Consider the following 26,228-nt stretch of genomic DNA (forward strand, 5'->3'; position numbering starts at 1 on the left):
ACAGCTTCACAGAGACACAGGGAGGTAAACATAAAACTGGGGCAGGGAGTAACAGCCCGCTCTTAGAGGGCCTGAGGGTGCCCGCACCCTCCATCCCTGAGTGCAGAGCTCACGGACACCAGACTAGTAACGTGGGTGAGCAAAGCCACTGGGTGGGGCTCCAGGGAGAGCACAGGCCCCGGTGCCAGTCCAGGACGCCCTGTCAAGACTGAGGACAAAGTCACCAGATCTCTTGATTGTTCAAAGAGGACAGAAAATCCAGACTTTTTTTTTAAATGAAACCTTCTGATTTTTCAAGGTTGACACTCATCTAAAAAAAATCTTAAAACAATGGGAGAACCAAGCACAACATGTGTGAGGCTGCCCTGACCCACAGCCCTCCCCGGCTGCTGTGGGAGGCAGGGGTGAGCCCCTGGAACATGTTATGTGGGAGAGGGGCGACCCTACATCCGTGCTTCGAACCCGTGCCACCACTGGGGAGGATGAACTGAGTGCGTTCAAAAGACATCAACACACAAAAGAATGGATGTGTCAGCCACAGAAGGAACAATGCTAACTTCACACGGCTAGACCGAGGCAGTGGCCTGAGGGCTAAGAAACACTCCAAGACAGAAAGGGAAGAATACAGTGCAAGAGATCCTTTGAATGCCTGCTGCTCCAGATTCTGAAGGAAATACAGGGGAGAAGGGGGAAAAGCATTTTCCGTCTTAGAATCACAACCACAAACCTGAAAGAAACTGCCCAAGAGTCACCTCTTTGGAATGTCAGACAAGCAGAAGGAACCATTCATCACAGTGCAGTGGGGGACACGCAGCCAGGCGGACGGACAGTGGGGTTCAGAGAGCACTGGCGGGGAAGGGGGTGCATCACACAGGTGAAGTTGGAACCGCGCAGCAATAAGGCAGAAGCTAGAGAAGACTGGAGAAACCAAAGGGAGAGTGCCTGGGGCAACTCGGGAAGTCTGTGCTCGCCAAGATTCAGGTCTGCCTATGGCCAGACCTGCACAATAATGGACCAACTGGGTGGGGAGGGGACGGACAATATAAAATGAAGAAGCACAAATTCTCTGGGAGGCCTCCCGGTGGGAGGAAGGCTCTCTCAAGATGAGGCTAGGAAAACAAGTGGCTAACGGGGAGGATTGCTCAAAACATACACTAACGTTCTGTGTTCTACCAATGACGTCTTCTGCTGCTTGTCTCTGCAATCAGGGGGTGCCTGCAACATATGCAAACCCGGTGGAAACAGTCTTAGAGAATTTAATTGCTGGAAAGGGTCCTCAGGCGATCAGTGTGAGCATGAAACATGTTAACATTGAACTAAATAGAAAAATTAGCAGATAAGAGCATGAATCAGATGGACTGTGCATTACTACTCTCCAAGGCCAAAGGGGAAAGTCAAGGACCACCACACAGGTCCATCCTTTGAGGAACATGACAAGTCCTGCAGAGCTAAAGAACAGGGCAAAACAAGTGACCTGCAAAGTCGCCGCTGGGGCTCACGTTCTGTGAGGCTGGGTCTGCCCTATGCCTAATGGGGGAATTTTTTTATATCATGTTGTGGTGACTATATTAAAACATCTCAAGAAATCTACACGTTGCCTGAGTCACAGAATTCTTTATGGGGCCTAGACAGTGGGTGGTACGCGTATAAGCACTCGCAGTAGAATATACCGGACGCTCTGAAGAGGTAGAAACAACATGTCAAGGGATTTTTTTTTGGTTTTGTTTAAAATGATGTTCCACTTTAAAAAAGAACTCGCCCAGGTATACAATTCAGTATGTGGGCGACACAGCAGGAATAGATACATTCACATTAAAATAGAAAAAGAAAAGGAAAGAAAAAAACAAGGGCCCTGAGAATTTGAGCTTGCCGAGAGCTGAACCCCGGTTAAAGCCAGACGGCTTTAACTCTGCATCCACACGGCGGCGGCTTTAACCGCATCCACACGGCGGCGGCTTTAACTCTGCATCCACACGGCAGCAGCCCGCGGCAGCAGCAGGGATCTCACAGCCAGGCCCTGGACAAACGGGACCTTGACCTTGCTGTAGGCATCGTATGTCAGTTAGGACGGCGCTGAAGAGCAGGCTGCGTGAGAGTGGTGGACGGTAGCAAGAAAGGTCTGGAAGCGTCTGAGCTGTCCCGGGTGGAGAAGAGGAGATGGGGCGAGAATGCCACCTCTCTGCCCGCAGGGCTCACACTTTGGCCACCGAACCCACTGCTGGTGCCCGTGCCTCCTCAAGGGTGGTGCTGTCCAGCTACAGGGACAGAGAACACTGCCCAGTCCCACACCCCCCACACCCCCACCTGGCAGCTGGGGCTACAGACCCTCAGTGCAGTGAAGCGGGTCAAGCTGAAAGCGGCCAGGGGTCTTCTGGTAGCAGTTTTTCTCCCTAAGAAGAAAGAAACCCCCTCTTCTTCAACAGGACTTTACCATGTCCGCTGCTTGGAACTGAGATAAACACCCAGAAACTACAAGAGATCAAAGTGAAAGGCGAGTCAATGCCTTGAGGGTCTCAAAGGGAAAGGTGGACCCCGGGATCCTGAAGGCAGCTACACCGCTGAGCCCACCCGGGAACCGCCGGTCCTGAGACCCCGTTACCCAAAGGAACAGCCATCCTCGTGCTCAAACACACGTGCAGCTGGTGTCTCTGCTATGTTGTCCTGATTATCACACTCTCCAAACCACTCTTGGGCCTGAGCCAAGGGTGAGTCTGTTCAAAATTGAAACATGACCCTGTCCCGGCCCCCTTTAAAGCCCTTCCATGGCTTCCCTCTCATCTCCATAAGGAGAAAGGACTAGAAAAAGCCCTCTGGGGATCCGCCATAAATCCTCTCTCCCAGGACCCCTGACTTGTCAAGGGAAAGCCTCCCACACACGCGCCCACCACTACTCATCTGCTCACTCCCTGGGGCTAGAACGGCCCTGGATGACGAGCTGACCCAACACCAGGACGTTCACCTTGCACACAACACCCTCACCCCACGTACCCTGCCTTTCCAAAAGACAAACACACATACACGATTTATGCACGCACACGCATGGGCCAACGGATCACTGTATCAATGGGTGGGCTTCTCACATTGCTTTGCAATTTTCTATTCAGACGCCTCACCGTGCCGTGATCTCCTGGAAGGTGGGCCCACGTCTTCGTGTTATTTGCACACCTAGCACAAGCCTGGAGCAGAGAAAGGGCCCATCCGAGGTGACAAGCCCTGCTGTGCTGTGCTCCGAGAAACCCAGCTGCAACCAGTGGGCACAAGTCATGACAGGTTTCAGCCAGAGAAAGAAATTTCCAGCAGTGAGAGCTGTCCAAGGAGGGATGAGCAGTCTTTAGTGATGCATCTCCAAGGACAGTTTTCAAGGAAGCTTCGGATCCCATCTGTGACGCTGTGGGGAAGACGGCACCACCTGCGAGTCAGACTGGGCAGCCTCTGTATCTCTGAACTCTCGGCTGACTCACAGGGAGATGGCGCTTCGCTGGAGGAACAGGCGTGGAGAGCAGGGGGCAGGGACAAGAGAGGCCAGGAAAATGAGCAACAGGGGACAGTAAAGGGAAACTCTGGGCAAGACACTGGGCGACAGACCACTCTGCACCTCCCTCCTTCCCTGCCGGCCAGAGAGTCCAGTTCGTGCTTTGTGCAGTCCTGACCACCCCCCCACAGAAATGCCAGTGCGGCTCTGGCTGTGTCCCCTCAGCCCCTGCCCTCCTCCGGCAGCAGCTCCAGGGGACAGCTCACACTGACCATGCCCTCCAGCATCCCACCTCTGCTGCACATGGCGCCCTTCGGGGTCCCCGCTGAGCCCAGAAGTGAAGACGACTCAATATGATGGGGGCCGAGCCTCCATTAATGAGGGACAGGAGCCAGCATGTAACCGCCCTGGGCTCCTGACTTGGGGGACACTTCTGGAAGTCATTCTGAAGCTTCAGGATCCTTCAGGATCCTAGAAGAGTCGAACCTCTGCTGACGGCAGCCGTGAGCCAATACCGAAGCCTCGGCTCTCCTGCCGGCCTGTCTCACCTCCCTGTCACTCCTTCACTCCTGCCTCCTCGGATCACCCAGAAACTGTCCACAGCCACGGCCACACCCAGGGGGACAGATGCTAAGATGCTTTCCATTAAAGTCTGCCTCAAATACACAATCTGCCTTGATTCTCCGCGGCCTCATGCAACGTGGAACCGCAGCCCATTCAGCTGCACTCCCTTCTCCAGAGCTTCTGCAGTCTCCGTGCAAAGTTTTCCCACCGACTCAGGCACCACATGGCAAGCACTGTCCTCAGCAGCCTTGGAAATGATTCTTGGAGATGGTGTGACGTGGTCTCTTCAGCAAGGGAGCAGCACGGACAGAACAAAGCTCCCGTGGGAAAAGCAGCATGTGCGTTCAGGGAGCGGCAAATCATTCCAGGCAGAACACGAAGCGTGAGAGCCGAGAGCCAAGAAGGTGAAGACAGACAGGCAGACACAGCCCACAGTGACCCTCGACGCCACCCAGAGACTCTGGGCTACAAACACAGGCGTCGACGCGGAGAAATGAGGGGCCGTCTACAGCGCTCCTGCGAGCCAAGCTCCTGACAGTCCCCAAAGCTCTCCCACGGCCGGCGCGACTTCCGACTACCGAGTCTTCGTGCCCCGCCATGGCAGGAGCACACAGTAGGTGTTCAACATCTGTCCTTGGAAAGGAGGGAGAATGGAGGGAAACGGAGAAGAGCTGAAGAAAAGCCTTGCTGGTGATTTTGTGCCCATTCCCACGTGACACCTGAGCAGCTCTGCCTGCGCCTGAATTTCCCCGCAGCCTCACCGGCCCCCTCCCTGTACTCTTCGAAGACGTCTCTTTTCTACTGAAGGTCTCGTGGGCTCAGCCCCGAGGTCCCGCCGGTGCGCGCTTTCCCGAGGCTTGCTGATCGCACCTGCCCGGACACACTGCAGATACTCGCCTGCTTCTGCTGAGTTACTGACTTGTTCAACTTTCCCCCTCATCCCAGCGAACACCTGCATTCCTCCTGGTTGCTTTTTCCATCCGAAATTGAACAGCTCCGCGGCAGGTGCCTGTGTGTGTCCTGCACAAGGCTGTGGCGAGTCACACGGGCCCGCTGGAGGACACAGGACAGAGGCAGTGGGGACATCCCGCACCCCAGTGTCGGGGGGCCTGGGGCCAGACTCCACTCGACCACTTCCAGTGGGACTTTGGGAAACTACTTCACCTCCAATTTAAAATCCCTCAGAAAAAATAAAATAATGGCACGGGCCACAAAGACGACTTTGAAGATGAAATGACACAGTTCACGTGCAAGTCCCCACACACATTAAACACCCATCGCCTCCACCCTGTCCTGGGAACGCCTGGGACACGGCCGCATGCCCTCAAGACTCCTCTCATCCACCTGCCTTCACAGTCCGCTCTGACGACTCGGTCTGAGTCAGCTCAGGCAGCTGCCACAGATCGCCACAGACCGGGGGCCTGCCAACGGCAGAGTCTGTTCCCCACGGCCCGGAGGCTGGAATTCCGGGATCAAGGCAGACCTGGGGCCAGGTGAGAGTCAGGTTCCTGGTTCTTGGCACCTTCTTGTATGTCCTCACGTGGAGGAGGGGGTGAGGGGGTACCTGGGGCCTCGTTCACGAGGGCTCTGCCCTCAGACCCAATCATCTCCCAAACAGTCCTCCCTTGGATACCATCATCTTGGGGATCAGGATTTCAGCACAGGAATCTGTGCCAGGGAAGGAAGGGGCCTGGGGACACAAACACTCAGACCACAGCAGGCTCCTGTAGAAGAAACAGAGTCGGTAGCCAGAGGCAATCTTGAGGCACAAACTTCCCCAACCCTGTCCCCTCGGGGCATCTGTTGGTCTGTCCTTCTGATGTCCCTCTCAGCACAGGCTCCTTCTGGAACTAGAGCTCAGCCCTCTGTGGAGAGCAATGGGAGGAAGACCCTCACCCACACGCTCCTGCAAGGAACACAGCCCCCTTCCTCTGCTGAGAGGACCTGAATCCTTCCCAAGATATCCTGCTTTGGATTTGGCTTTGCTTTTAAGACGTTTAACAGCCCTGCCATGCCAAGTGAGCAAATACCTAACACAACTTGCTCCGCCAGCATTAGCAACAATTACAATTTAAAACATCTTGGGCAATGACACAGCAGGAGGCCAAGAAAGCAACAGCAAAGAAAGTCCAGGGACCACCGCAGTTGGTGATCCTAAAGATGGAGGGGCAGATGGTGGTAGGGAGTCACTGCACAGCTGCCTGTCCTCAGGCCGTTACCAACTCAAGGGCAAGCGGTCTATGCGGGCAATTAGTCTGGGAACACAGACCTCTCCCTGCTCCCCACACATGGCTTGAGGTGACCTGCTGGGGAACTGTCTGGCCTGGACATGCGTGAGAGCCCCCTGAGCTCTGACTTACTAAGTTGGCTTTAAAGAATAAACCGCAGGCAGTCTCGACTATCTCGACCATGACCACCACGCACAAACCCACTGCCACGAGTCTTCCAGGAAACGCAAGCTGAAGTGTGTTGTGCAGACAGCCACACTCCAGGGTGACCAGACTGGCCCCTCTTCACCTCGGGCAAAGGGGACAACAGAAGAGGAGCCCGGCATGACGCACACCTGAGTGTCTCGCTGCCTCCCCCCCAGGCTGCTGCTGCTCAAGTCTCCCGTCCCCCTCCACTCCAGTCTCCTCCCCCGAGCTTCTGGATGGGACGTGCATGGCAATTCTGCAGCAAGGCAGGGGGTGGTTTGTCTGGTGTCCAGTCCGTGAAAGTAATAATCGGCACTGACCTCCTAAGGACCCTCCCCTGCGAAGTCCCAGCCCTCTGTCCACATCTGCCACCTAAACTCTCCCACGACTGTCCGTCCTTTGGCCACGCTCACTCCAGACACAACACTATTGGAACCCGAGGCCAATTAAACCGCCAGGCTCTGCGGCCACATTCACTTTTATTTCCAGGACTCTACTTGGCCGTGACTCGGGAGGGCCAAGGCAACTGTGGGTCTGACTTCAAAGCCTGTCTCTCCAGTTTGCCAGCCTGCTTGCTGGTTACCCTCCTCGCTCTGGTTAAGTATTCATGTCAAGCACTGCTCTTCTGAAAACAGAATTTCTCTATAATAGCAAGTTCAACAGTAATTTTCTACCACTTAATAAAACATATTCTCTTTGTAAACTGACGTCTCACTCTCCTCCTATTTCCAGATCTTTTCAGGGTCCGTCCTTCTTAAATCAGACATCATTTTGCACAAAAGAAATAAATATTTCCTTCGTGTTATCAAAGGACTAAGGATGTACTGGTTCTCTAGTAGTCACAATTCGTTCCACAGACCCTTACGGAGAGCCAAGCACTGTCCTAGGCTTTGGGGACACTGTGCATACCAGAGAAAGACCCATGCTTCCTGGAATGTACTGCTAGTAGGGACATTCAGTATCTTTAAAACATGATAAACAGATAAATTACATAGTACCTTTGAAGGTAATCAGGCTCTTGGAAGCTGGGCAGGTCTAAATGTTCAGTGTGGACTCGAGCGCTCTAGTTCTGATCTAACAAACACAACTCACACAATCATTTCCTACTGATGAGGACAGTCACTGTGACGCGGCTTATTTACTTATTTGATGGCTCGGTCGCGTCTGTTCCCTGCAGTGAGTGCTGTGAAGCACCGCAGGATTTAGTCCACTTTGCAGGAAACCTAGGGACTCGATCAAGTGGTGAGCCGCCAGGACCTCACACTTCAGCAGGCGGGAAAGTCAGCCTTTCATTAAACAGAGAATGAATGGAGGCCCCTTGGGTGTCTGGCTGTTGGGACCCAGGGAAGAAGCAGGCCCACTCTTACCCCCAGAGAGCTCTGAAGCTCACCCACAGACCACGGCCCCAACCCTTAGCATGCTACACATGTCACCCCCTCCTTTGGTCCCCGGGCACTTATGAAGTTGCTCTGTCCCTCAGCCCGTCCTAAAGATCAGGCTCAGTGAGGCGGAGAAGCGACAGGACAGAGAGACCCTCCCCCGGTAGGCGGCAGACCCAACATCACACCGACATCCGTCTGTGTTAGAGCGAGGGCTTCCCACTGCCCTCACCTGCGTCTGCTGGGCGCAGGAGAGAAGTTTACACCGAGTTCACGTACAGGACCCACCTGAACCCCCAGGCTCCACGGCTGAAAGGAGAGACGGCCCAGAAGTGATCTGCGTGGCCACCCCTCTGCTCTGTCCCTGGGTAAAGCAGCTGGGTGACAGGTTACCCAGGGCAAACACTGGCCCTGAACAACTTCTTTCCTCTAGCCCACTGCCCTCTACCCTACAGGCAGCCAAGAGGCCATCCGCTCCCAACAGCCACCCATGCCCCCCACCTGCCTGCCACACTAAGACCCACTGCACTATCGACCACACAGCTGGCCACCCTGATCGCCACACAAGCCCCCTGCCCCCGGGGCCGAGCACTCACAATCCCCACGGCTGGTCAGTGACATGCCCAGGCTCCTGCTTTGCAGCCATGCTCCCTGCCAGGGAGAGGCAATTCTTGGGCAGTGAAGAAAACCAGAGTCTGGGTTTCGGTCACACAGGGAGAGGCTGACATGTTCCCTGCACTGAGACAGACGAAGGTCTCGGGCAACGCACAAGGCGAACTACAGGTGGCCCTTCGGTGACGGCAGATGCTGACAGCAGGCTGACACCGACTACGCTGGGATAACCCACTCAGCCTTGCTTCGGAGACCGCCCAGCTGACCCCCTGGGCCTACACAGCAAGCCTGATGAGAAGCGCTGGCCAGCCGGTGTCTTTGGGTTTTTTTTTTTATTTATTTTTTTGTTTTTGTTTTAAAGATTTTATTTCTTTATTTGACGGAGAGATATCACAAGTAGATGGAGAGGCAGGCAGAGAGAGTGAGAGAGAGAGAGGGAAGCAGGCTCCCTGCTGAGCAGAGAGCCCGATGCGGGACTCGATCCCAGGACCCTGAGATCATGACCTGAGCCGAAGGCAGCGGCTTAACCCACTGAGCCACCCAGGTGCCCCAGCTGGCGTCTTTGAATGAACATCAGCCAGTGTGGAAAACAAAGCTGCTGGCGGCAGCTGGGGGAAGGGAGCGCCCAGGCTTCTACAGGCTTCTACACCCTCTTCCTAAGGGAAACCATCGTCCAAATATCTTGTTTTGTGTACGAGTGATAATTACACAATTAATTTTAAGGAAGTATTTTGTCTTCAAATTGTAATAGAAGCCTAAAATAACTCCACTGAGCTCTAGAAAAGGCCCTGATCCAGCAGAAAACAGGATGTGATTTCGGTGAGATGGACAGCGGAAACCTGACTGAGGGAGGGGCCCGAGGTCACCCACTTCACACCATGTCGCATCACGGAATCCCAGTGTGACCCTCAGTGCATGAGGAGGGCGCTTCTGCGATGCTTTTAGCCCCAGAACACTTTTCAACTGAATCATTTAAGCAGTTTCAGCATAAACAATCGTGACAAGGGCATGACTTCTCTGGTTAAAGTGGCTGGGGTCCCCCTCCCCACGCTGCCCCGCCCCCAACCCATCCATTCTGAGCCGCAGGCACCTCTGAAGGGCCCCGAAAACAGCTCGAACACTGGCGGCTGAGGGTGCCCAAGGCAAGGCCGAGTCAACTACACTCCAACCAGACGGTCGCACTGAGCAGCCACGGCAGAAGCAGGCGGCGTGAGCGGCGTCAGTCCAGAGCTCTCCGAGCGTGCGATCCGCACGTGCAGAGCGAGATGCTGCGAGCTTGAGCACTGGAAGGCGGCTCGATGAAGCACGCACAGTCGTCCCTCGGGACGCCCACCTCGGGCCTGGGGCTGGGCTTCCCGTGCCTCGAGTCTCGGACCGCTGCGAGCCCGGACAAGAGAGCTGCCCGAGCGCCAGCCTCAACCCTCAAGCTGCCAACTCAAGCATGCCATGTGCTCCCTGCCCACATCCAGTCCCCTCCAGTCACCCCCAGATGACGCCACTTCCCACCCCCCATCTCATCACGCGTTCCCAAGACCAACGGCCCCTACCCCAGCTTCCATTCCCTTCACCTCCAGGCCTGCCTGTCCTGCTCCCCCTTACAGGCAGCCTCCTGCTCTCCCTGTCCCTCCGCACGCTCAGCGGCAGGGGCCTCTGCCCAGTGGATGCCCCACCCACTTGGGCCCTCAACAAAGGGTGGCCCCAAGCCTAGGGCTCCCGTCCATGCAGATAACATCCCTTTGGACACCCACAGTCCCCCAAAGTCCACACACGACCAGAAGTAACTTGTCCTCTCTTCCCCAAAGCTGCTTCTTCCTTGGGTTCCCAAGACTGGCAGGGCCCACCCTCCACGCCGGCACCCCAGCCGACACCAACACCTGCTCCCACTCCCTCCCTCTTGCTTCCCACCCACTCCAACCTCTGCCCAGGCCCTGGCAACCAGAGCTCTCGAATATGGCCGCTTCCCTCCACTTCCAAGGCCACTGCTGAATGCAGATACGTGGGCCCTCATCCAGACCACCCTGCCCTCCCAGGCTGCCTCGCCTGCAGCTTCTCCGCGAGCCCTTCAGACTTCATTGTGACGACTACGGGTGCTCCTCACACTTACCTCGAAGTGCTAAGATTATTCCGCCCAGACCCCGAAGCTCTGAACAACTTTGCTGCACGAACTGTCTTCCCTGCTGTCACATCGCCAGCAACATCCATGTGCCCGGCAGCCGGACAGCGTCGACACACTCAGCACTTCTCACGAATCATGAATGACCCACGGCAGAAGCTCAAAAATATTCCTATTTTCCTCAACCCCTAACTACACACACACACACACACACACACACACACACACACCACCCCCCCCCCTTACCTCTGAGGAGCTCCTCTGACCTTACAAAGAAAAACTAAGCCCCTCTGAGGAAAGAGCTCCTTGTTCCTTGCTCCCCATCCCCTCCTGTCTCAGAGGGGATCCTCTGGGAGGGATGCTGTTCCGTTTTCCGACCCCACACTCAGCAGTGGGATCCGTGTTTGCGTTTGTATCGCTGAGTTCCCCACGGGCCTTCCAAGAGCCCCTACAGGTACTAACACTCGAGCCGGGCAGGCAGACTCGGCCAAGGGCAGGTGAAGAGTTAAGCGTACAGGCAATCAGACGTTTGAAGAAATTAACTCATATGCACTCATTTATAATTAACGCTGCGCTAATATTCTCAAGTACCTATTCTAAATTGCCCAAGAACTAATTAAATCTCAGAACACCCCAGAGAGTAAAGTGTTATCAGCCACATTAATAAAAAGCTCAGAACAGTTGTCAGAACAGCAGACGGATAAGGGATTATATTCTGGGACTCTGGCACCAATTCACTCCACACTGCTAAGACAGCAGTTTCTGGAACTTATTAGCCCACGCTCCTTCCATCGGACCTGCTGAATACGCATCACTTTTGCTTTTGCTTGTCCCCTCAGGCCTTCTCCCATCATTCCGGCTGTCCTGCTCCGAAGGAAAGCCAGGCAAGCACCCGCTTCCAGCAGTGACCCCAGGGAGTGACAGCCATGAAAAGAAGCATCTGAGGGACACGAGGCCTTTGTCTTCCATGCGACCCGTGTTCTTGTGTCCTGACCGCACCTGCAGGCTTGTGCCCCAACTGTCATGAAGGAAATGCCTATCTCACCTTCTCTCCACACACACAAATGCCAAGTCACCCTTAGACGTGACACTCGGGCCCCCTCCTCAGGAAGCCCACCGGGATGTACTCCACAGACACGTGGTCCTCCCCAACTTCTGTTATCTATTCACCTCGCCGTTCCCCTTTCAGACACTCAGCTGCTCAAGGGAAGAGACTCACCTTACTCAACTCTGATCCCCCAACTCTGGCTGGGCACCCCACCACAGCACAAGCCCAGGAATCAGGAGAGAAAAAGAGACGAGAATCTGCCTGCTGTGGGGCTCTCAGCCCTCAGCTTTAAGCAGCCCCCTTGGCAGCCTGGAAGCACCAGGCACAGCAGTAAGGTGGCTGTAAAAGCTTCGGGCCGTGGGCCGTGGACCACTCATCTCATCCCAACTTCCTCGCCGGCCCAGGTTTGCACTGGACAGCGCGCACTCCTTGTCAAATGGGGTCACAGGCAAGGCAGCCCCGTCCTGGGAAAAAGCATCCATTAGAGTGAAAGCCCACTGTGCCGTGGCCTCCATCACACCCTCTCGGGCCCTCCGCACCAGGACACAGCAGGCAGCCCACTGAACTGCAGACGCAAGCACTGGGCTGCCCCCTCCGCCTCCTGACACGGAAGGAGAGACTCCCCCACACCGTCACGAACAGCCAGCACGGCCCCCACTGGCCTCCAAGGTGCTGAACAAGGAAGCCCTCACTCAGAAGTCCAGCCATACAGTCCTGCTTAGGTGGGATCTTATCCATTCCGCCCCCTCCCCCAGTCGCTGCAGCAGAAGGGTCTGAGTGCCCCGGTACCCAAGGGACACAGCAAGGCGGGAACAGAGAGATCGGGGTGCACAGGGTCAGATCTACCCCCCGCTTCTGCGTCTCACATCATCCCCAACAGGACCGGAGGCTTTAGCTCAGAAGACTCTGGACCAGGGCAGGGGGCAAGGTGGAGGACCAGCAGCCAAGAAGACAGCCCGAGCCATATGACCAGGGCTGGAGCTCAGAGGTCTAAGGGATTCAGGTAACGGCCAGCTGGCCTTGGACAACTTCCCTCACATGCCAGAGCCTCTTTCTCCTCTTCTGCAGTGAGATGGCGGCCCCACCCTGGCATCTGGCGGGAGGACCAGAGGAGACCCTCGGCGCCCTGGCAGCTGGGCACAGATGGGCCCCCACGAAGAGGGCGCATCGGCATCGCCGTGGAGCCCAGCCAGCGCCAGTGAGCATCACGGTCCCGCTGACCCGAGTCTAGGATTCTGCAGACGCAGGGAAGTGCTGGACTGGCTTGCCTCTAGAAACTCTCCAAACACATAAACACGCATCTATAAAAGTTAGCAGCCTGATGCACACCCACCTCTGGGGCCCCTAGAGCTCCCCGTAGGTTCCAGGCCATAGGTCCCACACCTTCTTCTCTCCGAGCACACATCCTGTTCTCATCCATCAGAACCTCGCTTCAAGTATCAGAAGCTACCAGAGCAACGAAGGTCCTGCGCAGGTATTTTCACCACGCAGACATTCACCAGCTGCCTCCATGGTGAGGGGCAGCCCTGAAGAGAGAGCTGGCAGGCGGGCTCAGCAGGCACAGGGGGCTAGGAAGAAACAGCTGCCTGCCCCAAAGGAGCCAGGAGACAAGTGGGCACAAGCAGGCAGAGCAGCGACCCAGAGGAACAGTCCAGTCTGGGGGAAGGACAGGCAGGCCATGGGGGGATGCGCAGGAGGAAAGTGACAGGTCACCTTTGCATTCGACACCTCTCTGTGAAGGGGCGGCCTCGGGCCTAGTTGAGACGTGGAGCGACCAACCAAGGGCTGTGGCTGGAAGTGCCTGGAAAGCTAGACCTGAGGCAGGGAGGGCGGCCAGCGAGGGGACCAGGGGCCCCAGAAGGGCTCAGGGCCAAAAGCCAGCAGGACTTGGAGACCAGGGGCCCCAGAAGGGCTCAGGGCCAAAAGCCAGCAGGACCTGGTGACCGCTTGTGTGGCCTGGGGTGAGATCCAAGGAGGAATCAGGGTGACTCAGGTTCTATTTCTGATGACTGAGAAGCACCAGCAAGTGAGAAGTAACTTTCTTAGGCAACCATTAAATACAGGCAGGAAAGGGGCTGGGGTGGGGGGGAGGGGGGCACAAAACCCAAAATGTAAAGAACACAAAGTCCAGAAATAACCATGAGCAGCCGTGGATGGCCAGACAGTCAGCAACACGTACAGGGACCTCAGCCACGTCACCTGCCCGACACCACAGAGAAATGCACGGGGGAGCAAGAAAAACTAACCTTGAGTCTGCTGCCCATCAGACACCGCGCGGCCCTAGTTTCTGTCCCTAGGGGATTCGCACACCTACCACACTTCCTGTGTGCCGGGCACTGTTCTAAACGCTGGGAACAGAGCAGCGAAAAGAGCTAGCCACACAAAGTGCCTTATGCAGTCTGTCTGTGCCAAACCCATACAGCAGCAGAGTCTGCTGGCTCTAGATTTTGGCAAAGAAAAGAGAAACAGGAGTGCTTCTCTGCCATGCGCAGGGCACCAGGTCCCGGGGACAGGATGGGCCCCTGCAGGCTGAGCTAACAGTGTGGAGGGAGACAGACACATAGACCGACACTCCTAACAGGAGGAGACTCGCATGGCGTGGGGGGAGCAGCCTGGGCTGCTGGGAGGCAGAGGCCAAGAGCAAGGACGTGCACTCCGAGCCTGCCTGCAAAGGGATGGAGCCAGGAGCCGCAGGGGAGTGGGGAGCCGCAGGGGAGTGGGAATCTGCTGGCACACGAGAGGGCCCCGAGGCTCAGGGGCTGCGGATGAGTGTGGTTATTCACAGGACAGAGGGAAGCGAGTCTCGGGCAAAGGACAGCACACAAGAGAGAAAGAGCACAGAGTCCTGGGGCCTTAGAAAGTTTGTCCCGGAGTTGCAGGTGCGCAGTGGGGGAGGGGTATGGGCCTGGGGCCGTGGGGGTGTGGGGGGCAGCTGACAGGTTTATACACCAATGATCTAGCAGGTTGGTGAGGAGCTCCGAATGTCTGTGAACGGGGCAGGTGTGCGGGACTGTCTCAGGGGAGGGATGAGGCCAGTGAGCTCTTCAGAGAGGCGGCTCCAACGGGAGAGAGAGCCAGAGTGCACACGTCCAGGGCGTGCGTAAAACCATCCGGATATGTGGGACGTAAACAGAATTCCTCTTTGCCTTTCTGATCTCATCCTTGGGAATTTTAGATTTTAACGTGTGTTTTACAATGTCTATAACATGTTCTTATAGCAAAATACCTGAGCTCCCAGCCCAGGTCCAGCACTAACTACTATTTAACACTGGACAGGATGCTTGTCTCAGTTTCCTAATCTGTGAAATGGGGACAAAACTGGTAACTACTTCATGGGATTTTTATGAAGAGGAAATACATTAGTATTTATAAGACACACAGAATAGTGGTAGGCCTATAATAAGGACTCTGTAAGATAGTTCCTAAATTCTAAAAACGCAACTTATTAGTAACTAAATGAATACATACCAGGATGTGACTGCAAATCACTGGTGTACACAGCATGGACGGGAGAAGGGCAGACCAGAAGGAGTCACAAGAAGAGACGACGAGGCCTGACCCTCCACGACGAGGCCTGACCCGTAAGAACGGGAGCCAGCGTGGAGAAAAAGTCAACTGACCATGGTAAGAGACCAAAGTGACATGAAGGGTAAGACATCTGGGTGGTAGGGCTGGTCGAATGGCGGGGGCGGGGGAGCATTCAGGAGGAGCTAGACAATGAGCCCAACACAAAACATGCCGCTTACCAATCGCAAGCTCAGGAGAGAGTCTGGCCAAGGAGGACATCTTCAGATCACGGAGCACAGCTGGGGGGTGAGTCCAAGGAAGCGGACAGGGGCCAGGCAGCAGTCACTAGTGAAAGCAGACAGCTGCAATCCCTCCCCCTGCCGCCCTGGGCACAGGGCAGGGCTGCACTTTCTAGCCCCTTGCAGTCAGTGGGGCCATGACATCAGCTCTGGCCAATGAAACACACGGGCAGAAATGATGGCGGTCACTTCGAGGCTGACAGGAAACCACCCAGGGCACAAGGGAGTGCCAGGACACGTGCCCACTCTTCCCAGTAGGCCCGAGGCCAGGTACGCAAGAGCACCGCTGCACCCCATGACCTCCAGGCTTCCGTCCACTTGACTGGCCGGCAGTGAAATTAGGGTTTACAGGTGACAAAAGCAAACCGTCATCACCATGACACAGCTCTCCACGGAGAAAGGTGTTCTATTCTGAGACTGACACTGCCTTTTCTCCACACCTACAAACTGTCCAGCACAGCTCGCCCCAAACCGTTTTCAGTCACAGCAGCATTAGCCAAACCCACTGTTTGCTAACACAAACACAGTGTGAGGCACTTGAAATACTGTTGTAAAAAAAGCTCCATGAAAATTATAGGTGCATCTTAGGTAAGATCTTAAATAAATGCCTTGCCTTCTGTAGGACAGATTCAACAATAGTAAGAGCCAATTTTTGCAACTCTCCTTGCAGAAGATGACCCCAGAAATAACAAGCTTGGAAAGGTTCAGAAGTCACTTTTATGAAGTTGACATATTGATTTCTGTAGGCTGCAAACTGTTTTTTCAGAAACACCAGCTGTTCCACACAATAGCACAAAAAATCTCTTCTCTTGGCTTCTTTTACTATTCAAATTCAGAATAAAATAAATAAATGCTGAATACATATCGAAAGTATTAACTTGCCAGGGTTCAGCATAGGGAAAGGCTTATGTTGTTTTCTTTTAATTGTTTTAACAAGCTACAGAGTCAAGGTCAACTGTGTGAAATGTCACCAAACTGCTCCTTACAGACCATGCATTAAGACAATTATGCGAGAATTTTCCAAATTGTAATGTTGTGCTTGGCAACCTGGGAACGTGGAAGCACTGCAAAGAGGGCGGCCATAAGGCAACTGGGCAAAAGGTCACTGCTGCCTATTTTAGAGCCTTCCACGGGGGCCTGAAAGGGAAAAACTCCCAGAGTTTCTACGTTTCCATTTGGTATTTGTTAAATTAAAATCCTTTTAAGGTCATTCCAATCAATGGCACACGCGGCCATTTTCTCCACGGCTTATTACTGGTGCAGCGGATAATCTTATGAGACAGGACGGCTCCCGCCTCCCTCACTGCCGAGAAGAAGATCCACGTCGTAACCACGCAGGGTGGGACCTTCGATTCTTACACGGTTTGCGAAAAAACCAACAGAAGTACACTGAAATGAAGAAAATCTACGTCCGTGAGGTGAAAACGAGACTGAAGACATGGACGTGGCACCCAGCAGGGCCGGCCACGGGGCGGGAGGCAGGCAGTGGGGGGCTGCGCGCACCCCAACCCCAGCCCGGGCCATGTGCGTGACCGGATGAGCGGCACCTCCGGACGTCAGCATCTGCGACTGCAAAACCCTGAAACTGAGCCTGCAAACGGGGTCTTTCGAGCCTATCTTAAAAGGTCACGTACCAGGTGATTCGGAGGAAACACAATTTTTGAAACGACCGAACTACAGAGTGCGAGAACAGATCTCTGGTTGCCAAGGGTGGGGGTGGGGCGGTTCTGCAGCAGGAGCGCGTGTCCCCTGGGTGACGCGACAGGAGTGGCACACACACGTGCCTCTGTCCGTGTCGGATTCTGACGTCCTGCTGCACAGCCACGTACAATGCAACCCTTAGCGGAAACGGGGTTAAGGGCACCAGACTTCTCTATGCAATCCTTGCGACTTGCTGTGAATCTGTAATTAGTTTCAAAATTTGAAGTTTTACTTTTTAAAGGGTTTCTGAGACTTGGAGCCAGACCCTTATTATTTTCTCTGTGGACCCTAGGATTTGAAAGAGTTTATCTCCCAAACTGCATTTCTTAAGATCATTCCTTTGCCCATGTTTACTGATAGAACCATCTTACTTTACGACTTTCACTAAACCACGATTTCCAGATGGACCAAAGACAGGGTTATAAACGAGACCACACAGATCACAGAGGACACACAGAAGCGTGTGTTTTATTATTTGGGGGCATCGGCAAGCGTTCCCAGCTATGATGAAAAGGGACATTCGACAGGAGTGACAAGTATTTAAAACTCCAGCAAGGCTACAAATGGAATGAAAAGACAAATGATAAACTACGGAAAATACCTCCTGCATTTACGGTGACCCAGAGGTGTAGTAAGGAAAGGGCACAAACTAGAAACACCCCAAATTACACACAAAACACAAATCATTTCCCGGTAACTCTATAACCACAAGGTCTAACTGTGACCACAGAGCCGCTAACTCAAATAATTAAAAGAAATCACTGGCACAGAAGCCTGGCAGGGCTGAGGACTGACAGGACAGGACGCAGGCTGAAGAGGAACAGGCGGGTGGGCGGCAGCGTCAGGGAAGTAACCGACAGACACTGCGGGGTAGCTCGGCAGCGTGCGCGTGTGTCAAAATGGAAAATATGCCCTTATTAGCCCGGCAATTACATGCCTAGGTATTTGCCTAAGATAATAATAGCAGGAGTACAAATATAATAATAAAATTGAAATGCATGCCTAAATTGAGTCACCTGAGTAGCGTTTTTTTCTTTTTTTTCAATCAGGGAGAAAAATAAAAAGCAATCGTGAATGTCCATCGACTGGAAACTGATGAAGGAAAATGCATGGCCTGTGCATATGGTGAAATGTGGGTGGCCTTTAAAAATGACAAAAATCTGCACTTACTGATTGTTCGGGGTCAGGAAGCAGAGCACAGCCGCTGAACTATGGCGGTTTCCGAACCCAGCCCCACCGCCTACAGGCTGTGTGACCTCAGCAAGCTCCTAAACCTCTCTGTGTCTCGGTTTCCTCTTATGTGAAGTGGAAGTAACACCAGTGCCAAGTTCTTCAAGTTGCTGGGACTTAAATGAGCTGTAAGATGGAGAGTATCCAGAAAGTGCTATGGAACAGCTCACTGAATAAAAAATACTGACATGAAAACTTTATTGGCCATGTTAGTGAGTGAAAAAAGAGTACAGAACATGCGTATGACCCCATTTCTAAAAAACGTGCATGAATATACAACTGAGCAGGATCTTTCTTCTCTTTTTTATACAGCATAAGAGTCGATATACCTTGGCAGTGAGATTCTTGATTACTGTTACTTTCTTCTTAGTATTTTCGGTATCATCTCAGGCATTAAAAAATTTAAAAATGTCAATATCCAATAAGCACTGTCAGACACCTTCAGAATCTGACTTGGTGTAAGCTTTCGTGGGGTGGATTTGGTAATATATAATATACCAGGGGTTACACTTCTGGGAATTACTCCTATAAAAATAACAGTATAAGTCTACAAATACACATGTATATGGGTGTGTGTACACACCTACACACATACATAGACACACACACACATGCGTATGCATAAAGAAGCACTTATTAAAGCAGTATTTACAACAGCAAAAGACAAGAAATAACTGAATTGTCATCAACCGCAAACAACAGGACACAGAAAAACAATGCTGAAGAGCTCCAAGGAAAGACCCTTTTGTTGAGGGTCTTGAATGGCCAGGAGGGGACTATGCACTTTACTCTAAAGGGGAGACACTGAAAAACTTTGTGTCGGGTGAAGAAACCCTGAGGACAGTGCAGAACACCCACAAATCTGAGTGAACATCTCAGACTGCGTCCAAGTTAGATCCAGGCCTGACCTCTGGAAGCAGCAGCAGTGGGAAAGTTTTGCAAAAGAGATCCCTGATTTCCAACCAGAACTGTACAAAACGCCCAGAAGTCTCCCAGAAGGAGTCTGGTGGGATAAATCACATAAAGGCACAAAAATAAAGCAGATCCACAAGAAGACAGCACTGAACGAGCGGAGAGTCAGATTCTCTGACCCGGGGAGGTACCCATGGAGCTGCTCGGAAGGCTAGAGCTGAAGCCCTGATGAAAATGCAGCCACCATGGGGAAAGCAAGCTGGTGCAACCACCCTGGCAAACAGCATGGAGGTTCCCCAAAAAGTTAAAAAGAGAGCTACCTTACAATCAGTAATCACACTGCTGCGTATTTGCCCCCCAAATTCCACTAATTCAAAGGGATACACGCTCCCTTTGCTTATAGCAGCATTACTTACAATAGCCAAACTACGGAATCAACCCAATCGTCCACCGACAGACGGATGGATAAGCAGGTGTGGTCTATACATACAACGGAGTGTCCGCCATCAGAATGAGCGAACTCTCGCCATCTGCAATGCCCCGGAGTGCGACGCTAAGTGAGAGAAGTCAGAGAAAGAAGAACACCACGTGGTTTTTCATACGTGGAATTTAAGAAACTAAACAAAGGAGGAAAATAAAACAAATGAAGATGCAGACCCTTAACTCTAAAGATCACACTGATGGGGGAGGGGAGGTGGGGGGGAGGGGAGGTGCGGGGAGGGGATGGGGATGTCCTCGGCAGGGGCACTTGTGATGAGCACCGGGTGACGTATGGACTCGCCGAATCACTATATTGTATGCCTATAACTAGGATCACTGTTAACTGTACTGGGATTAAAGTAAAAAACTTAATAAACAAAAAAATGCCACCACTATTAACTATCTGTGTGAGGAAAAGGGAGGAGGGGGTGTGCCTGGCATGGGGGCAACTCCGTGATGCAGAGCCAGTGCTGACAAAGCCACCGGAAATTAGCCCTTTAGGGGCAGGGGGTACATCCTCACCCTTCCTCCCTCAACCATCTCTGCTCTAAAGTCTCTTTATTTGCCAAAGGGCATCAGGCTCGGAGACCACGGCACTGCCTGCCTACACGTCTCACACAGTGGCGACTCGTGCCCTGCCGTGGGTCAGCGGCCTTCCCGCTGACTTCTCTTGCCTGAATGCTCGTCCGTTCTGTGCCTTAGTCCATGCAGCCAAGAAAGGGTTCACACAGTCACCTTGAGAGCAGTTCCTCAAAGGAAAGAACAACATTTCGTATTTTCCTCAGTCTGCACGGGTGTTGGCAATGAGTCCTGGCCACCAGCCTGGATGTCCGCTAAGGATCAGGTGATGAGTTCTCAATTACTCCCCCGATCTGTGCGAGGACTTTGCACCCAATGGTCTTGTTTCGCCGCTGGAGGTATTTATAGTAAAGGACTTGAGAATGGAGGTTCAAAAGCTCGGTCCCCCTGCTAACTGAAGGACCCTGGACTAATGACCTGCCTTCCGGAGGTCTACCTACCCTTGTCTATAAAACCGGCAGGAGGAGCACAGTGCTGTTTCCACACTGCTGTGAAGGAAGTGACAGCTAACACTGCTGAGCACGTTTCATGTGGAGGTGCTGTTCAGAGCACTTTGTCAGTCCTGCCCTATTTAACCCTCAAAGCAACCATAGGAGAGAGTGCTGGGTTTACTCCCATTTTACAGATGAGGCATCGGAGGCAGAAGGAATCTGCTAAGGGCTGGAGCAGCTGGGACTCATATGCAGGAAGCCACATCCCAAAGCCCGAGTTTCAGCCAGAACTGTCTCCCACGTGACGTCCTGAGTCCGGCACAAAGCATGGCAAGAACTTCCTTAACTTCCAGGCCGTCTGAACCCTTCACAAGCAGCACAAACGCCAGACGACAGCAGAGCCCACAGGACAGGCCCTCCCCTCCAGGACAGTGGTGCTTCTTCACTGCCCCAGAAGGTCACCCACAAGACAGGCTCTGCCACGGTGACGTCATTCCTTCGCACTCCCTTCAGCCTCATTGAGAAGCGGCTGCAGAGCTGAAGTCCAGCAAAGAACATGTGTGGAGGAAGCCCAACACTCTATTTGCTTCCAGAATGCCCGCCTCAACCTAGCCCTCGGCTTCTGTTGGCTCCTCGAGGTCCCTCACGGGGGCCCTGAGCATCCTAACGTCCGCACTCACGCTCACGCAGCCCCATCCGTCGGCTGAGACATCCTCCCTCCGCTAATCCCAGGTTCCCTCCCGACTCCCCGTCGCCGAGGGTTTACTCCCTGCTCAGTCTGCACTGGACAACCCTGCTGTCCCACCCAGAACGGAAGTGCACCGCAGGACAGGCCACGCCTCACCCTCTCTGCAAACCGCAGAACCCACCGACACACACTCCATGGGCACCACCTCCCACACAACACCCTCAATCCACAGAGGACGTATAGCCCAAAGAGGAACTGTGCCAGCCAGGGGAGCCTCCTACAGAAACGCGCCACCCCGCGGGTAACTGTCCCCATGAAGCCGTCGGTACGTACGAGTCTCCCTAGGACACAGCCGTGCTCAGCCCTCGGGCGTCATACCTGCTTCTCCATCCTCCTCGTCCAAATTCAGCACAATGATGCAGATGTGCTTCCTCAGCTGGCGCGGGTTGGAGAACTTTCGACAGCATTTGCTGCACTCCAGGCTGCCGGGGGCCGGGCCGCTGCCCTCCTCGGGGGCCGGCGGGCTGTCCCCTCTCGGGCCCATGGTGCTCTCGGCCAGCTCCTCCTCCGCGCTGGGCTTCTTCGTGGAGCCCTTGGGCCTGCCTCTCTTCCTCTTCATGACCGAAAACTCTGCCGAGGAAACAAGAGGGCACAGTGTAGTCACACACAGCCACGGTGCAAGGCACACACCCACTTCCAAATGTGCAAATGTGCTCAGTTTCATGTTTTGTGGAAAACAAAGTTTGAAGCAGCTGCGGAAATGAACAGCTACAAACAGTATGGTGAGCGCTGCTCTGGCTACCGTGTCATCAACGTCCTCCTACCCTGATTTAGACATACTGTTTGATGAGAACCTGGGCACATCTTCTCTCATAAAGTGAGGATGGCTCTGACCTGTGACCAGCAGCCCCCCGGTTCATGGATCACAACCCTCGTGAGCCGCTGACCCCACCTACACCCGTCCAGAAAGTGCTGAAGGACTTCCTCGCAAAGGATTCGCCGAGGCTGTTAGCTTCTCGTGGTCTTAATGAGCTCCACAACTACTCGGATTATTTCAAAGCACCATAATTACCACAGCCAAACTGTTCTGATAAAACAGAGAAAAAATAATCACAACCTAAAGTCTACCAACCACAGGACTAAGGGCACAGCAGTATTTTTCGCGTTTCCTGGTGGCCTAGGGAGTTCGAGAGCAAGCTCGGAGCTGCATCAGAGCAAGTTTCAAATCGTTTTTCAACTTGTATTTCTTCTCAATTAGCACTCAATTTTAAGGCACTCAGCTCCAGAATGAAGGTGGGAATTCCGATGGGTAAGCAGGGTCAGGGAACACCGTGCTGTTGGGTGTGTGAAGGTGGAGAGGCGTGGTCTCAGACGATGTGACCTGACAGGTGCCCCGAGACACCATCTAGCTGACACCCCAGCGTTACGGGCCTACGCGCTGAGGTAGGGCGCACTGGCAGTCCTCCCAGTCTGAGCAGCGGAGGAGAGGATGGGGTATAGGGCTCCAGCACCATCCTGGGAAAAGGGCCACGCCAGAATGAGGACCACGTGAGCTCTGGACAAAGGAGCCTGCTTTGACGTGGGGTCCCCAGAACTCAGGGAGATCATGCACTACAATGGGGGAAAGGGTTGGAGGGGGGGCTTGTAGGGGCAGAGCTTCTGCAGAGCTGCAGGGCCAAAGGGTGGTCAACAATGACCAAGAGAGACAAACCAGAACCCTCCTTGGCCAGGGCAGCCAGCACAGCGGATGGTGACTTCCTTCCCGCGCTATTGAGGGCGTCCTGGGGACGGGTGGGGGAGCAAAGGAGGGGAAGTACTTAACAGGAAGGCAGAAGAGACCAGACATGACAAACAAGGAACGAGACGCTCAGACCCCGCGGCCCACACTAGATTTTACGGGGCGGGGGGAACAGCTGCATAGACACAAGGCCCAGCCGACAGCTACGGGAGGCCAGGGCAGATGGGGAAGGAGAGGGACATACGGAGGAAGGACAAACCGCTGACCTCACAGTCACTGAAACGTCCCTCCCTGCTACTCTTCCCCGTGGCATGTGCTTGCGCAAGTTGCCGAAGCAGCAATGAGGGGCAGAGAAGCAGAATTAGCGACAAGGCTCCCAAACACCTACCGCGTGTCACGTTGGCTGAGCCGCGTGATGGTTATGGAAGTCTGGGCCCGGGCCCACCCACCACGAAGGCCTCTGCACCCTGCCGTGCAGACTGGCCTTCCTCCTCAGACAGGCCTGCGGGTGCAGCTGGGTCGTGAAGAAGGAACCTTACCCAGAGCAGTGGCCTCTGCCTTCAGCTACTGGGGTGACCTCTAGGCTCCCAGAAGGTCCTGCCTGATAGGACTGCCTGTTTGCCTGGGGTCTGGGGCCACCGACAGTCTAACAACATGATTTATGACAGGGCCTGCGACCAGTCAGAGCCGTTCTGACCTCTGGAGAACAAAGGTGTTCATCGGAACCTACGGGAGAAGGGACTGAAGGCCAGCCACGTGGCCGTGTGTCATCGAGCCGGACACTGAAGGCTGGGGTGAGCATCCCTGGCTGGGAATACCTGAGTCCCGTCACCTAATACAGCAGGAAGAAGCAAGAACATCCAGGACTGCACAGGGGGAGAAGGAAGGCCAAAAGCCCCACGTCTAGAGCCCTCCCAATCCCAGACTTGGCCCATGCATCTCTCCCTTTGGATGGTTTTGACCTCTACGCTTTTTGCATAAAATGGTAATCACAAGTATAGTACTTTTCGTGAGTTCTGTGAATCATTCTAGCAAATTAAGGAACCAGAGGGAGTCCTTGGGGTCCCCAAATTTGCAGCTAGCTGGTCAGAGAGAGGGTGGCCCCAGGGACTCCCAAATTTGTGGCTGGGGTCAGCAGTCTTGTGGGCAACTGTGCCCCTAACCTAGGGTCCAGCCCACACACTGTGGCAGGACACCCGGCGTTCTATCCTCAGAGACGAGCCAGAGCACGTGACCACGACCATGGAGCCACAGGGTACGAGACTCTGCCCCAGTCTGGGTCGTTCTTCGCAGACAGGGGACTCCGGCAGGCAGAGCCCAGGTCCTGACTCTCTGTCTCCCCCAGCACCTAAACTGGTGTCCTGCACAGGAGATGCCAATCGATCTCGGTGCATTAAACCAGCGGGCTGTGCACAATGTGGCTGTCAAGGAAGAAACACAAAATCAGCCCTGAGAGATTTGGAAATCCTCTAACACGACGGTGACAAAACTAATCTTACATCTTGCTACATCCATAATGCAGATGCTCAAGACCAATTAGTTAGCAAAAAATGAAATATTCATAGATGAACTTGGAATAATTTAAAAGCAGAGAAAACGAGTTGCTGCTGTCAACTACAAACATTTTACAGAACTGCTGAGAACTCTGCAACTGGGCAAGGGAAACCTTGCAACCTCTCAATCGAAACCCTGGGATAGGCTTGCCCTTCGTTCCCTTCCTCCTGAGTGCAGTCCTTGATTCGGTCTGTCCAGGACCTCTGATTTGTCCGAAAGACATCTGCCCACTAAACTCCCTAGATCCCTACACATGGCCCCCGGACCACAGCCTCCTGCTCCCGTCCTCCTCCTGTCTCACTACCTCGCTCTAGAACGTTCCATTGTTCACAACACTCAGACCTGGTGTTCTCGGTCCTTCCTCACATGGTTCAACACACACACACCATACACAGCTGTGCTCTCTCTCAAGTGCTCGGCAATGTTCCAGACCTCCCTGAATTTGCAGAGATAATCCCAGTCTTTTTATGTACCTGCACTGCTCCCCTGTCTGGGCCCACCTCCTGCACCCCAGTCAGACCCCAGGCCCCAATTCAAACCCTCACGTCCTCCTCCACGAGGTCGTCCCAGCTGGTCTCGTGCTGACAGCGTGAGGTACACGTGCTGTGCACGCCACTGGCACAGCCTCCAGCCTGCGTGTTTCCCTCTCTTCCCACCCATTACACGTCCTGAGGTTGAATTCCCAGAGCCCAAGGATCACAAACAGAGCTGGAGATGAAGGGGACACTGAATTAGTAAATACACATTGTTTGATGGCAAGAAAAGAAGCCATTTCCTGCATCCAGAGATTCCAGAAGGAAGACAGATGGAAGCCACCACATCTTTCAACCCTGCCCCGACACCACAGTGTGGGGACAACTTCCTCAGTCAGAGAACCATCCCTACAGTTCCAAGGCCAAAACTGGCAAAGGACAGGAACAATCAGCCAAAGGTTTAATTCAATCAAAAGACGACATGCGCACCACAAAAAAACAGCTCCACGTTGCTAAAAATCTAATAACGTAAGCCCTTTATTTATACATCACTCGAGTATGCAAGGCCCGCTCCCAGTTCTTATCTCATTTTATCCCCATAAAAACCTTCAGAGATGAATGCAGCAAATGTAATTTCCTCAATAAGAAAAGAAATAAGGGACCTGGAGGTCCAAAGGGCTTGGCACGTTTTCCAGAAGCTGCTGCTAAGCTCCCAGAACCAGGATCCAGGTTCCCTCTCCCTGCCAGGCTCTTTCCGCTGGGTGATGTGGCCCCTGGGTCGGCTCTGGACCGGTGGAAAGAGCCTGTGCTGCACTGCAGAGAACACCAGCTGCCAGCCAGGCCGCCCCGCGTTAAATCCCCCCCAAGCAGCCGCCTCTAGTATGAAAAATAAACACAAAACTGTCTCTGTTTTATAGTCCCCTATAAATAAAAGCCATCCATTAAAATGCTGAGCATAGTACTTGGAAGGGGATCACTGAATGGCAAGCTCGTGTTACTACGGACACACTCATTAAAACTCTCCCTGGGACCAC

The 26,228-nt window shown here is 53.7% G+C and overlaps 1 protein-coding gene across 1 annotated transcript in view; it reads right to left on the reverse strand.

Annotated features, from left to right (window-relative positions):
• ZFAT (zinc finger and AT-hook domain containing) overlaps positions 1-26,228 on the reverse strand; it is a 183,220-nt gene that overhangs the window by 116,884 nt on the left and 40,108 nt on the right. Inside the window, exon 3 of the mRNA XM_004743593.3 lies at positions 21,808-22,059. Within this exon, the coding sequence (XP_004743650.1) occupies positions 21,808-22,059 (252 nt within the window). The remainder of the gene's footprint in view (positions 1-21,807; positions 22,060-26,228) is intronic.

This window comes from Mustela putorius, unplaced genomic scaffold, assembly GCF_011764305.1.
Source record: "Mustela putorius furo isolate JIRA1106 unplaced genomic scaffold, ASM1176430v1.1 tig00000228_pilon_pilon_pilon, whole genome shotgun sequence".
Lineage (NCBI taxonomy): Eukaryota > Metazoa > Chordata > Mammalia > Carnivora > Mustelidae > Mustela > Mustela putorius.